At 32.9% G+C, this 12074-nt stretch overlaps 2 protein-coding genes across 2 annotated transcripts; both read left to right on the top strand.

Moving 5' to 3' along the window:
- Nucleotides 1-1333: 1333 nt before the first annotated feature.
- LOC115966677 (MDIS1-interacting receptor like kinase 2-like) lies at nt 1334-4759 on the top strand. The gene is made up of 3 exons (XM_031085857.1): nt 1334-3490; nt 3545-3830; nt 4401-4759. The coding sequence occupies exons 1-3, from the start codon at nt 1358-1360 to the stop codon at nt 4757-4759; spliced, it is 2778 nt and encodes a 925-aa protein (XP_030941717.1). The 5' UTR covers nt 1334-1357.
- Nucleotides 4760-7952: 3193 nt separating this feature from the next.
- On the top strand, nt 7953-9562 carry LOC115969510 (probable xyloglucan endotransglucosylase/hydrolase protein 10). Its single transcript, XM_031089175.1, has 4 exons — nt 7953-8139; nt 8228-8328; nt 8413-8606; nt 8989-9562. The coding sequence occupies exons 1-4, from the start codon at nt 7953-7955 to the stop codon at nt 9389-9391; spliced, it is 885 nt and encodes a 294-aa protein (XP_030945035.1). The 3' UTR covers nt 9392-9562.
- Nucleotides 9563-12074: the final 2512 nt, after the last annotated feature.

Raw genomic sequence — 12074 nt, 5'->3', positions numbered from 1 at the left:
TTATTTTTTGGAATAAGGATAAATTAATTAAATTAGGGGTATTTTTTAAAGAGAAAAAGGCAGGAATTAACTTTCTGAATCATCTATATCATTTTTCTTCATAGAATTCAACTTCTCAATATAAATATTTCATAGAATTTAACATTTTCAGCAGTAACGTTTTCTGGAAAATGGTTCATTTTCCAAAAAGCATTTTCTAAAAAACTGTCTTATTTTCTAGTGTTTGGTAATGACTTTCAAAATGAGCTTGAGAATGTTTTCTTGTGTTTGGTATGCAATTTTTTTAAAAATATTTCTTGCTAAACTTGCTTTTCTCTAAGTTTTTATTGAGCAAGTAAACAAAAGAAAAATGTTTTTAGGCATCAGCTTGTGTTGTCTAAAATCTAAATGTATTGTATGTTTATTCAAATAGATTCGTCTTTAACAAAAGGCCAAGGTGGACAATTTATAGTCATTTGGATTCAGGACTACATGCCAATAAATAAATAATTTTTTTTTCTTAAAATATGTTAGTGTAGACGTAGCTAGTCTAGCTCATTGGCTTTGGGCCTAATGTATTGTATTTACAGTACACTCATATTACTAGTATTTTACACATCTTTGTTCCTATATAATACATACATATTATAGAGTTTATTATCAGCCTCTTTGTCTTTATATTCTTAACAAAATAAAATATTTGATTAACCCTCATATAACTTGTAGTTTGTCACTTGGCTTGTATCCTTAAATGTACTATAAGAAATATGCTATTTTGTGACGGTCAAAGTTCGTTGCTAAAACATATAAGTCTCCCTCCCCCACTTACAATATATCGCCCAAAAAAAAAAAAAAAAAAAATATATATATATATATATATATATATACACACGGATATCTTAAAATTGGAGGATTAAAAATATATAATTTAATTATGTGATAAAAGAGAATTACCCAAAATGAGTAAACAAAATAAAAATTTTAAATAAGTGAATGTGAAAGCAAAGCATGTCTCAATAAAGTGAAACACATTTTAATCCTCTTTCTTGCTTGAACAATCGGGTTGTCACTGCATTGTGATGCACGTGGTAGTAGTGGGTTCGTGTGCCTTGCCAGAGGCATCATGATCACACGCAAGAAAAACGAAAAACCAAAAAAAAGTTGTAGTGGACTTTTCAAACCTCCTAAACGAAAAGTCCTAGCTAAATGGATTTACACCAAAAAAAGAAAAAAAAAAGTGCTTGTTTCTTACTTAAGATTTCATTTCCTATTAATTCTCCGCCTTGTACACAACCTTCATGCCCTTATACAACTCACATTCCTCCTGAAAAAAAAAAAAAAAAAAACACATTCTCTTCGATATATAGCTACCAAAGTCATGGCATACTTGTTAGATAAAAAGCTATCAGCAGTGTTTGAAGTCTTGTTAAGAATTGCAATTGCATTGATTCCCTTATCCCATTTTGCTGCGTTTGCTTTTGCTAACTCCACAACTTCTTTGGTGTCTGCTGCTGCTGCTGGAGACGTAGGAAAGGAATGGAAGGAAGCAGAAGCTCTTCTTAATTGGAGAGCTAGTCTTGACAACCAAAGCCAAACTCTCCTATCTTCTTGGGGTGAAGGCAGCCCCTGCAAATGGGTTGGAATTCGCTGCGACAAGGCAGGAAGTCTCACCGGTCTAAACCTTTCGAGTTTTGGTTTGATAGGTACGCTTTCCAACCTCAGTTTCTCATCCTTTCCCCACCTTCTCGCCATTGATCTATCATGGAATTCTCTTTATGGAAATATTCCTGACCAAATTGGTAACATTTCCAAACTCACCCTTCTCAACTTGGCTCACAATGATCTTTCCGAAACTATTACTTCAAGCATTGGTAGACTTTCTAGACTCTCCTATCTTGATTTTTCTAGCAATCAGCTTTCTGGAAGAATTCCATCCGAGATAGGTCTATTGAGGGCTCTACTTTCCCTTGCATTGGACACAAATAGTCTCACAGGATCCATTCCTACTTCTATAGGAAACTTGGGTAACTTGTATGAGCTTGACCTTTACGACAACAAACTTTCTGGTTCAATTCCAACCACTATTGGAAACTTGACTAAGCTCATCAATTTGAAATTGATGGTGAACAAACTAAGTGGTTCCATTCCACCTGAAATTAATAATCTTACCAATTTGAGAAATTTGGTACTAGGTAGCAACGAATTTACCGGCCATTTATCTCAATATATATGTCATGCTGGATCACTTGTACATTTTTCCATAAGCGATAACCATTTTACAGGTCCTATCCCAAAAGGTTTGAAAAACTGCACCACTCTAACCAGGATTAGGCTTGATGGAAACCAACTAGTGGGAAATATAACTGAGGATTTCAGCATTTACCCGAGCTTGATCTACATGGATTTGAGTTATAATAATCTTTATGGTGAGCTTTCATCAAAGTGGGGGCAGTGCCAAAATTTGACAAGCCTGAAAGTCTCCAACAATAAAATTTCAGGCAATATACCTCCCGAGCTTAGTGGGGCAACTCAGCTAGTTGAGCTTGATCTCTCATCAAATCATCTAATGGGAAAGATTCCAAAGGAACTAAGGCGCCTAAAGTCATTGATCACACTTCTGTTGAGTGATAACCAAATTTCAGGTAAAATTCCTTCAGAAATTGGAATGCTATCTAGGATGAAAAATTTGAACCTAGCGGGAAACAATCTAAGTGGTTTGATTCCCAAAGAACTTGGGGATTGCTCAAATTTACTATTCTTAAATATGAGTAGAAATATACTTGAGGGAAGTATTTTTTCTGAAATAGGTAGACTTAATTCTCTTGAAAATCTTGATCTGAGCATGAACGCCTTGATAGGAAAGATACCACCACAGCTTGGAGACTTGCCACGGTTAGAAATATTGAACATTTCTCACAATAATCTCTCTGGTTCCATCCCATCAACTTTTCCTGATATTTCAAGCTTGACATCTATTGATATATCCTACAATGACCTAGAGGGTCCTATTCCCAACATAAAAGCCTTTCGCGATGCTCCAAATGAAGCATTTCAAAATAACAAGGGCTTGTGCGGTAATGTCACTGGTTTGAAGGCCTGCCCACAAATGATTCATAATCCTTTACATAGAAATTATGTGATAATAATTTTAGTCCCACTTTTGGGCACTTTGTTTGTTGTATTTATCACATTTCAAGTTTCACATAAATGTAGCCAAAGAGTGATGAAGATAGAAAACAAGCTAACAAGCACACAAAATGATGATCTTTTTGCAATATGGAGCTTTGATGGGAAAATGGTTTACGAAAACATCATTGAAGCCACAGAGGAATTCAGTTCCAAATATTGCATTGGACTAGGAGGGTACGGAAGTGTTTACAAAGTTGAGTTGCCAACAAGTCAAGTCGTTGCTGTGAAGAAACTTCACTCACTACCTAATGGTGAGACATCCAATCAAAAAGCCTTCATAAGTGAAATTCATGCCTTAACAAAAATAAGACATCGGAATATTGTAAAATTATATGGTTTTTGTGCACATCCACGCCACTCACTTTTGGTTTATGAGTTTTTGGAAGGAGGAAGTTTGTTACAGTTACTAAACAATGAGGAACGAGCAAAAGCATTTGAGTGGATTAAGAGAGTGAATGTTATCAAAGGTGTGGCAAATGCTTTAGCTTATATGCACCATGATTGCTCAACTCCTATCATTCATCGTGATATATCAAGTAAGAATGTTTTACTAGATATAGAGTATGAGGCTCATATATCTGACTTTGGCATTGCTAGGCTTTTGAAGCCCGATTCTTCCAACTGGACTACACTTGCTGGCACCTATGGATACATGGCTCCAGGTTAGTCACTTTTTGTTATCTATGATCTAACTATAACAATTTGTAATAAATATTTTTTTTATATCATAGAAATTGGTATTTTGTAATCACAGATCTATGTTTAGTGTGATTTGAAATTCTTCCCAATCAAACCAACAAGATATTAAGAATTTTCTACTTATCCTTCCAATTTGTTAAATCTAGTTTAGCTCAGGTCAAATGATGGTTGAAGTCATTAACCAAGGAAGTTTAATATGATTGAAAATTTACGAGATTTAACTAGAAATTGTTGAATCAAATCAAAATCATTTGTCTCATCCTTTTGTAAAATATTGTATAAATAGTAAAAATGGATATATATATATATATATATTTTTTTTTTTGGTTACCGAAATATTAAAAATGGATTGAGTCCAACTAATTAGAGTCCTGTGATTTGAACAATAAATTAATGTATGAAGAGCAGTTGATTTTTGATGCCTAAAATGATTTCCCCACCTTTTGCTTTCGTATGGACCAATTTCAAGTAGTGATCAAATGGTGTTACCATAACTATTTATTTATTATTATTATTTTTTTTTTAAATGACAGAGCTTGCATACACAATGGAAATTAATACAAAATGCGATGTATATAGTTTTGGAGTGCTGACTTTAGAAATAATCATGGGAAAGCATCCAGGAGATCTCATCTTATCTCTATCACCATCAACAACATTTACAACCCATAATATGCCACTGAACGATTTGTTGGACAAACGCCTTTCACTTCCTACAAATCAAGTTGCAAGTGATTTGCTCCACATTGCAAGTATTGCGATTGCTTGCCTGCACACTAGTGCACAATCTCGTCCAACAATGCAACAAGTTTCTCAAGAAATATCTACTCAGAAAGCACGTTTGGTAAAGCCATTGCAGATGATCAAATTAGGTGAAGTGGTGACCGTTTAATAGTGGGTTTTGTTCGATCCTTTTTATTTTTGCATTATCGCTTTTTTCGCAAGATTAATTGTAATGCAAGATAGTATACATATTGAAACTTGAAAATTCCATCAATATAACATCATAAAGAATACTTCTTTCTAACGGAGTGAAGATTTGATGCTGTGTAGGCACGCAAAAGCTGACTTTCAAATACACAGACAACACAACTCTTCTACAGATCTAGTTCTACAAGAATTTTAGGCTAGTAATCGGCAAGGGAAAAAAGAAACTCCCTCTAAAACATTTCGTAGAATTAATTAGATTTCCCAATTATATATTATTCCGGCTAATTTTGTTAAAAACGTTACTAGATTGCCAAACCCAAATTTAACATAATAATTATTAATAAATACAAATATAAATGTAATAATTTTTTTTTTTTTGATACAAGATGGAATCTACTCTATTTTAATCTAAGTGTATATATGTGTGAAGCTCTCCCCTACATCCCACAAGCACTTATATTTGTGAAGTGATCATCGCACCAAAAGCGTGCGGTGGTAATATAAATGTAATACTTAAAGACGCACTTTCTTATTTAAACTTAATCCAACTATAATATGACCTAATTGGGAGTTATAAACTTTAATCAGGATTCTAAATTTCATACTTAAGCATTAATTTTCACACAACAATGTTTAAAATACCAAAATCCCCAATTTGTACAAAAATCCTAACCCTAGAATTGTAATTATTTAATAAATCCTTCAAGGCTCATGAAATTGGGCGTTTAAATTAATAATTAGGGTTCTTAATTACATGTTTTTATGATCAATTTACAAAATTTATAATCAAAGAATAAAATCACAAGCTAAGCCTAAAACCTAACCGTAACCTTAATTTCTCTCAAATTCCTACCAGATCTCTATTAACTTAATGATTTGTATGCCGAATGAAAATTCCATCAAAAACATTTTAGTTTACTGACATTTGCCATACCAGTAGGCTCGGTACATGACCTCTTAGGAGGCAATCAAAGTGCCATAAATTCTTGAAGAAATCAAATTTCATGAAGTAAAATTCAGGTAAATTCCCCTGTTTCTGATAATTTCTTAATTGTAGATTACGAATTTATGCTTTTGTATGTAAAACTATGATAAAAACTATAATGCTTTTGTGAAAATCAGACACCTTCCTCTGTTTCTAGAGATCTTATATTATCTAAGTGACCTCTTCATCCGTTTATCTTTATGAGATTCTATGGATAATGATTAGAAGTTGGATTGAAGCTACAGTCAGCTCCCTCTCCTACAAAGATTAGCAAAACCAATTATATTTTGTTCATTATGCTTTAATTCTGTTCAGCTTGCTTCTGAAGAAAGTACACAATCATCATAATAATCATAATGGTTAATTCTAGGTACTACAATTGCCATACTATTATAATCTTGTTATTGAAGGTAGTCCATAATGATCATAATAATTACAAGTGTTAATCCTAGCTAGGTACTACGATTGCTATGCTATCATAATGCTTTCTGTTATCACAGGACCAAAAAAAAAGAAAAAAGAAGGTTCAATTTATATATGGTTTCCCTGATTACCACGGAAAATAAAAGATAGAATTGTCCCAACTTTTGCTTTTGCATTTGGAAATATTTGGTAGGTCACAAATGTTAAACTGACAGTGTGACACTGTATATTCTAAACAGTGCCTTTCAGTTTTGCTTGGACTCAACAATATCATTATAGTTCTATTAACTGATGCATGTATGACATTTGCTAATATATTATTTTAAGAAAATTTTGATACTACTTTAATACAAAATATAAAAAGATTTTTTTTTTATAAGAAGTTTTTAAAAATATTTCATAAACTAATATTTTTAGGAATTTTGTTAACTTTTTCCTATTATTATAGCTAAAGAATCCAAATTTTTATGCATCATTTAATTAATTAATTTATTTTCTGAAATTTGGATGCATTATTGAATGCCAAAGAAAATAACTTCCCAGCCGGAGCTTCCAAATTATAAAGAACAACAACAGAATATATACGACACGGTTTGCAAGAGTCATGGGCAAGGACCACGAGTTTACTTTTGTGTTAAATTATTTGAGCTTGTCGACGTTTGTGGTGGGGCAGAAATGAACGTAACCAAATTCATAACTAGGAACTAGCCCTACAAAAGAAGGGAAGGAATAAACTTAAAGTCCTCCAATCGAAAGATTACAAAAGGGAAGCTTGAGTGACCAAGTTATCCTGAAAAGAAAAGCACAAAAGAAAGCGAAACTCTACTCAGTTTATTACTTTTCTAAACTTTCCGCTAAACCGACAGGTAAAAAGGTTCTTATTGATAAAGCCTAAGAGTATGTCCAAAGCTTGGGATATAATGGCTCTTACAATAATTAAGGGCCAGTTTATTATTATTGTCTAAGCAACATTTTTTAGTGTTTAAACAACATTACACGTATTTTTATATCCTTTTTCATTCACATATATTTTCAAAAAATACAAATAACGTTACTAGAATAACACTACCAAACGGGCCATTGTTTTGATTAAAACCACTATCTATAATTATAAATCTCCTCACGTGAACATAGCATTAATGGAGAGCAAATTTTTGAGACGATTTGATTATGTCTTTTAGCATCTGTTTGGCATCAGTTTATTTTAACTTTTTAATGATTACCTTTTTCTGAAAGTATTACAATATGCTTGTATTAAATTTGATAAGTGATGGTTTAAAAAATTGTATAAAAACAAAATAAACTAAAAGCTAAACAACAAAGTTGGTGTGAATTAAACACTTAATTGGTTGATGGGTAGGGTTAAAGCTAGTGCCTCAATTGCATTTTATATGAATTATGGTAAGTACAAGAGAAGAAAAATATTCTGCATGGTACTTAAAGGAAGTAAGAAAACTTGTACAATTATAATTCGAAAAGCAAAATTAAGCTGACTAAGATATTCTTTGTCATCCAAAATAACTTGATCAACAATGTTTACAATGTTAGTCTCATTGTAATGAGAACACTAACGAGAAGCTAATTATTTAATATGTAACTGCCAAACATTCCTTTGCTTCCCTCTAAAGATATTCTTGCTTAAACAAAAACTTTCCTTTGTTCTATTCACAATTTCACCCCCTCCCCTAAATGCAATACCTATATATAGCTTCTTTTTTGACACTAATTTGATACAAACTCAGAAACCATGAACAATAACCACAAAATTATCGCCCTTATTGGGCTTCTTATGCTCGAAATGGTTCAAAACTCAGTCGCTTCTGTTGTTTCTACAAGGGACTTCAATAAGGATTTCTTTGTTATGTGGTCTCCTAGCCATGTAAACACTTCTTCTGATGGTCAAACAAGAAGCTTGAAGCTTGACCAAGAATCAGGTACCCTGAGAAATACATGTGCATGTTGAACTTGCAATTCCCTCTCAATTTTTTAGCTTCTCATTTTTGTTTATTGAGTTTTGTCCAGGTTCTGGTTTTTCTTCGAACCAGATGTTTCTGTTTGGACAAATTGACATGCAAATCAAACTAGTACCAGGTGATTCGGCTGGCACTGTCGTGGCCTATTATGTATGTGACTTTTTTCTTCTCACATGTTGTGTTCTTCTATTGTATTATTGCTTTTCATGAATGCTTTGGCATTGTGTATTGCAGCTGACATCTGATCAACCTAACCGTGACGAGCTAGATTTTGAGTTCCTTGGCAATGTGGATGGAAAAGCATATATCCTTCAAACAAATGTTTTTGCTGATGGCTTTGACAACCGTGAAGAAAGGATTAATCTATGGTTTGATCCAACAAAGGACTTCCACACGTATTCGATCTTGTGGAACCTTCGCCAAATTGTGTAAGCCAGTTTACAAAGATTCACAATCATGGTTTTGCAGTATTTTCATATTAGAGCTAGCTTCATCTCCTTATTGAAATTTGATGGCAATACCAATACAGAAGCACTTTAATTTTTCTAAAAGACTTAAACTAGTAGAAAACTAATCATTGAAGATATATTTATTTTTATTGATAATAAATACTAATTTTATCATATATGTGAAAAGTATTTGGAAATTTTAGGTTGGTGTAAATAACATCCGGACAGTACAAGTGAACACAACATGAACTTCTAGTTTTGTTATTGCAAGCTTGAGAATTAATGGTCTTCAATTTGTTACAAAAGGGAAAAAAAGTTGTATCAATTTTGAAGAACCTTTTTTTTTTTTGGTTCCTCGTAGGTTCATGGTGGATTGGATTCCCATAAGAGTGTACAGAAACCATGCAGACAAGGGAGTTGGGTTTCCTAGGTGGCAACCTATGAGCATCAAAGTCAGCCTATGGAATGGTGACAGCTGGGCAACAAATGGTGGCCGCGACAAAATTGATTGGTCCAAGGGCCCCTTCTTAGCTTCATTTGGGAACTACAAGATTGATGCCTGTGTTTGGAAAGGAAATGCAAGATTTTGTAGGGCAGATAGTTCTACCAATTGGTGGAACAAGGAAAGGTATAGTAGCTTAACATCTACGCAGAGAAGGTATTTCAAATGGGTCAGAAAGTACCACTTGATTTATGATTATTGCCAAGATAACCAGAGATTCCAAACCAAACTTCCCAAGGAGTGTTCTCTTCCTAAGTATTGACCAAAAATGAGGCCAAGGCAAAGGCATACTTCTATTTGCAGCCTTTCCTACACGGCTTTTTTCTTGGCTGATTGGCTTCGCTTAGCTACGTGATGAACATACTTCGAGCTTACTTCATGTGGAGAGATTTTCTATTCTTTTACTTTATTTCATTTACTAACTTAATAATCATATATATAATAAGTTTTATAGTTAAGTTCAATTTGTTAAAGTATCTCTATCCTTAGAAGTAAAGCAACCTTTTAGATCGATGTGGCTTGAGGTATATGATCTTAGAAGCTCTAATTGTTCACCGGGTTTGATTAAGAACTTGCAAATTAAAGGATATTTCAAAAGCAAATGATGAGATCTCTAAACTTCTCCTATCATGAGTTAGACTATACAATTTTCACTTCTAATCCATGAATTGTCTTCACCAGCACCCTTAAAGTACTCTCTTTGCACCCCTTTTATGGAGTTTCTAAAAATTTCAATTCAAAATGTCAATATTCAACCCAAAATAAGAAATCTGCAAAGCAAACAAATTTAGTCTCAAAATCAAAATTGCATAGTAAATCATTCTATCTGGAAAATAGCCAAATAATCTAAGGAAACAATAAGACAATAAATTCAATAAATCACAACGTAAAAACTAAGGAAAAACAAAGAGAGAACGATAAATATATATACAAAAATGAATGCTCAAATTATATGGATAGCAAGTAATATGCACATTGTCACAATTATAATAATTCAAGATCTCATGTCCTGTGTCACATCCACAAATTGTTCCCACGAGTAGGGTCATTGAAAAATAAACAATCATCAACCCATTATATCACAACATCTAACCACAGCACCCCAACCTCCACATCACTAATTATATAATCCTTGAAAATACAAGTTTTGAGTCTTTTGACCCCCAATCCCAATTGATTACGCTGTGAGTAATCAATTATTTACAAATTATGCTAATTATGTGATCACAAGCTTAATAGTCACAACCACACAAGTACCAAATAGGTAAAGGAAGAAACAATCGATGATACATAAAATTGGTAACAAAGTGAAAAACCAATAGAAAATAACTCCCAAAGAAAATGCACTCGTTGGGCAATGCACCACAAACAAGGAAATCAATTATATTAATTAATAGAATTTACAATCTAGTTAAAGACACTTATCCTAGACATTACAACTAGTAAATGAACTTACTAACGGGACCCATCATTTTCAGAAGGTCTGATCCCTTTGTATTTGGATCCTTCACAAACGGACCATCAGTGCTTATAACCAGAACCTCTAAGCAAATCCAAGAACCCTCTTTGAAGATTTGATCACCTCAATGATGCACTAGGTTGATAGACTCTGTTTTCAATCTTGATCATCGGTATGGGAGCAACCTCGTTATCAATGTTGTCTTTCTGAACTCATGGATTGAACAAATTAGCTAGGTTTAGAATATTTCTTTGTAAGGTGCATGACTGTAGTCTCTCTAATCCTCATGAATTCAAATTTATAATGTGCTTTATAGATGTTATGCAAGTAAGGTATGAAAACCAAGGCAACCAATTAACTTTAGTTAAAATACTTAGTTTCTGTTCACGATTTTTGATTGATGAAACTACTATTAAATAACGATAAAAAATCCTCTTCTCATCAATTGAGATGCGCTCGAATGTTTTCGAAACCTAATGTTTGATCGATCGATATTCAATCTAAAGGCTGTCAAAACTCTGATAAAATGTCTTCTTTGAGTTACATCATCACACTTTAATCTTGCACATTGTATAACATATTATAGACTAAATGATTATTTCATGGAATTTACAAATCTATTATAGGAAAGTAATATGAGATTAGGGACCATAAGCATCAACGAGAATCTATAAAGAGAATCTCAATAATACATATTAGAATTTAACGAGTAGGTTCATGTTCATCAATGAATATAGAAAAAGCAAATGGGATTAGTGTATAAATTCCCACTTACTCCAAGTACACACAACCACTTATACAAAAACCAAACCCGCTTTAATTTGTCTCCAAGGTCCTTAAAACCATTGCAGCACTCAATCTAGAAAATTCAACTTAAAATGTGTGGGTTGATTCGGTAAGGCGCAATAGTTCTCAATGATTCCCGGCAATGCCCAATAGTGTTTGAGGTTAAGGTTAGACATTGCAAGGTTGATTTGGGGTTGGTAACTATATAAGGCCATAAGGTCAAAAAAAAAAAAAAGAGTTTAAAGCCATTTACCTAAGTATCTAAGTTATATTTTAGAAAGGAGAAAAAAAAAATTCCAAGACTAAAAGTTAATAAAAATCTTAATTTTCATTGAGTGTGTGTTTAGCAAAAATTAAAAAACCAGCTTATTTTTGCTATTATTCATGGGTTTCACTATATTATTTCAGTTAACTTTTACCTTTATCTACAGTACTTTTAACAAAAAATTTTCAATTTCAACAAAATAAGCAGATCCCAAACAAACCTTAAGTATCTAAAAATATAATTAAGATGAAGAATATTTAAATTTATTAGACATTAAATTCTATGGGTTGATGAGATATAATTTTAATTGAGGTGCTACTCTTGTGATTAAGTCCACCATTTATATTGCAGGAAGTGTCCTAACATAATTGCATGCAGGGATGTTCTGGTATCTCCTTTAAAGAGTTACCAAAATTTTCAAGGTTGACTCAAGAT

The sequence above is a fragment of the Quercus lobata genome, chromosome 11 (assembly GCF_001633185.2).
Source record: "Quercus lobata isolate SW786 chromosome 11, ValleyOak3.0 Primary Assembly, whole genome shotgun sequence".
In the NCBI taxonomy this organism is placed as follows: Eukaryota; Viridiplantae; Streptophyta; class Magnoliopsida; order Fagales; family Fagaceae; genus Quercus; species Quercus lobata.
This window is presented reverse-complemented; position numbering and strand designations above follow the sequence as displayed.

Excerpts from the sequence above, each read along its gene's own strand:
- LOC115966677 (XM_031085857.1), top strand. The coding sequence starts at position 1,358 with ATGGCATACTTGTTAGATAAAAAGCTATCAGCAGTGTTTGAAGTCTTG. Across the intron at positions 3,491-3,544 it reads AAATAAGACATCGGAATATT|TTTTTGGAAGGAGGAAGTTT; the intron begins GTAAAATTATAT and ends TTGGTTTATGAG. Across the intron at positions 3,831-4,400 it reads CTATGGATACATGGCTCCAG|AGCTTGCATACACAATGGAA; the intron begins GTTAGTCACTTT and ends TTTAAATGACAG.
- LOC115969510 (XM_031089175.1), top strand. The coding sequence starts at position 7,953 with ATGAACAATAACCACAAAATTATCGCCCTTATTGGGCTTCTTATGCTC. Across the intron at positions 8,329-8,412 it reads GCACTGTCGTGGCCTATTAT|CTGACATCTGATCAACCTAA; the intron begins GTATGTGACTTT and ends TGTGTATTGCAG. Across the intron at positions 8,607-8,988 it reads TGGAACCTTCGCCAAATTGT|GTTCATGGTGGATTGGATTC; the intron begins GTAAGCCAGTTT and ends GGTTCCTCGTAG.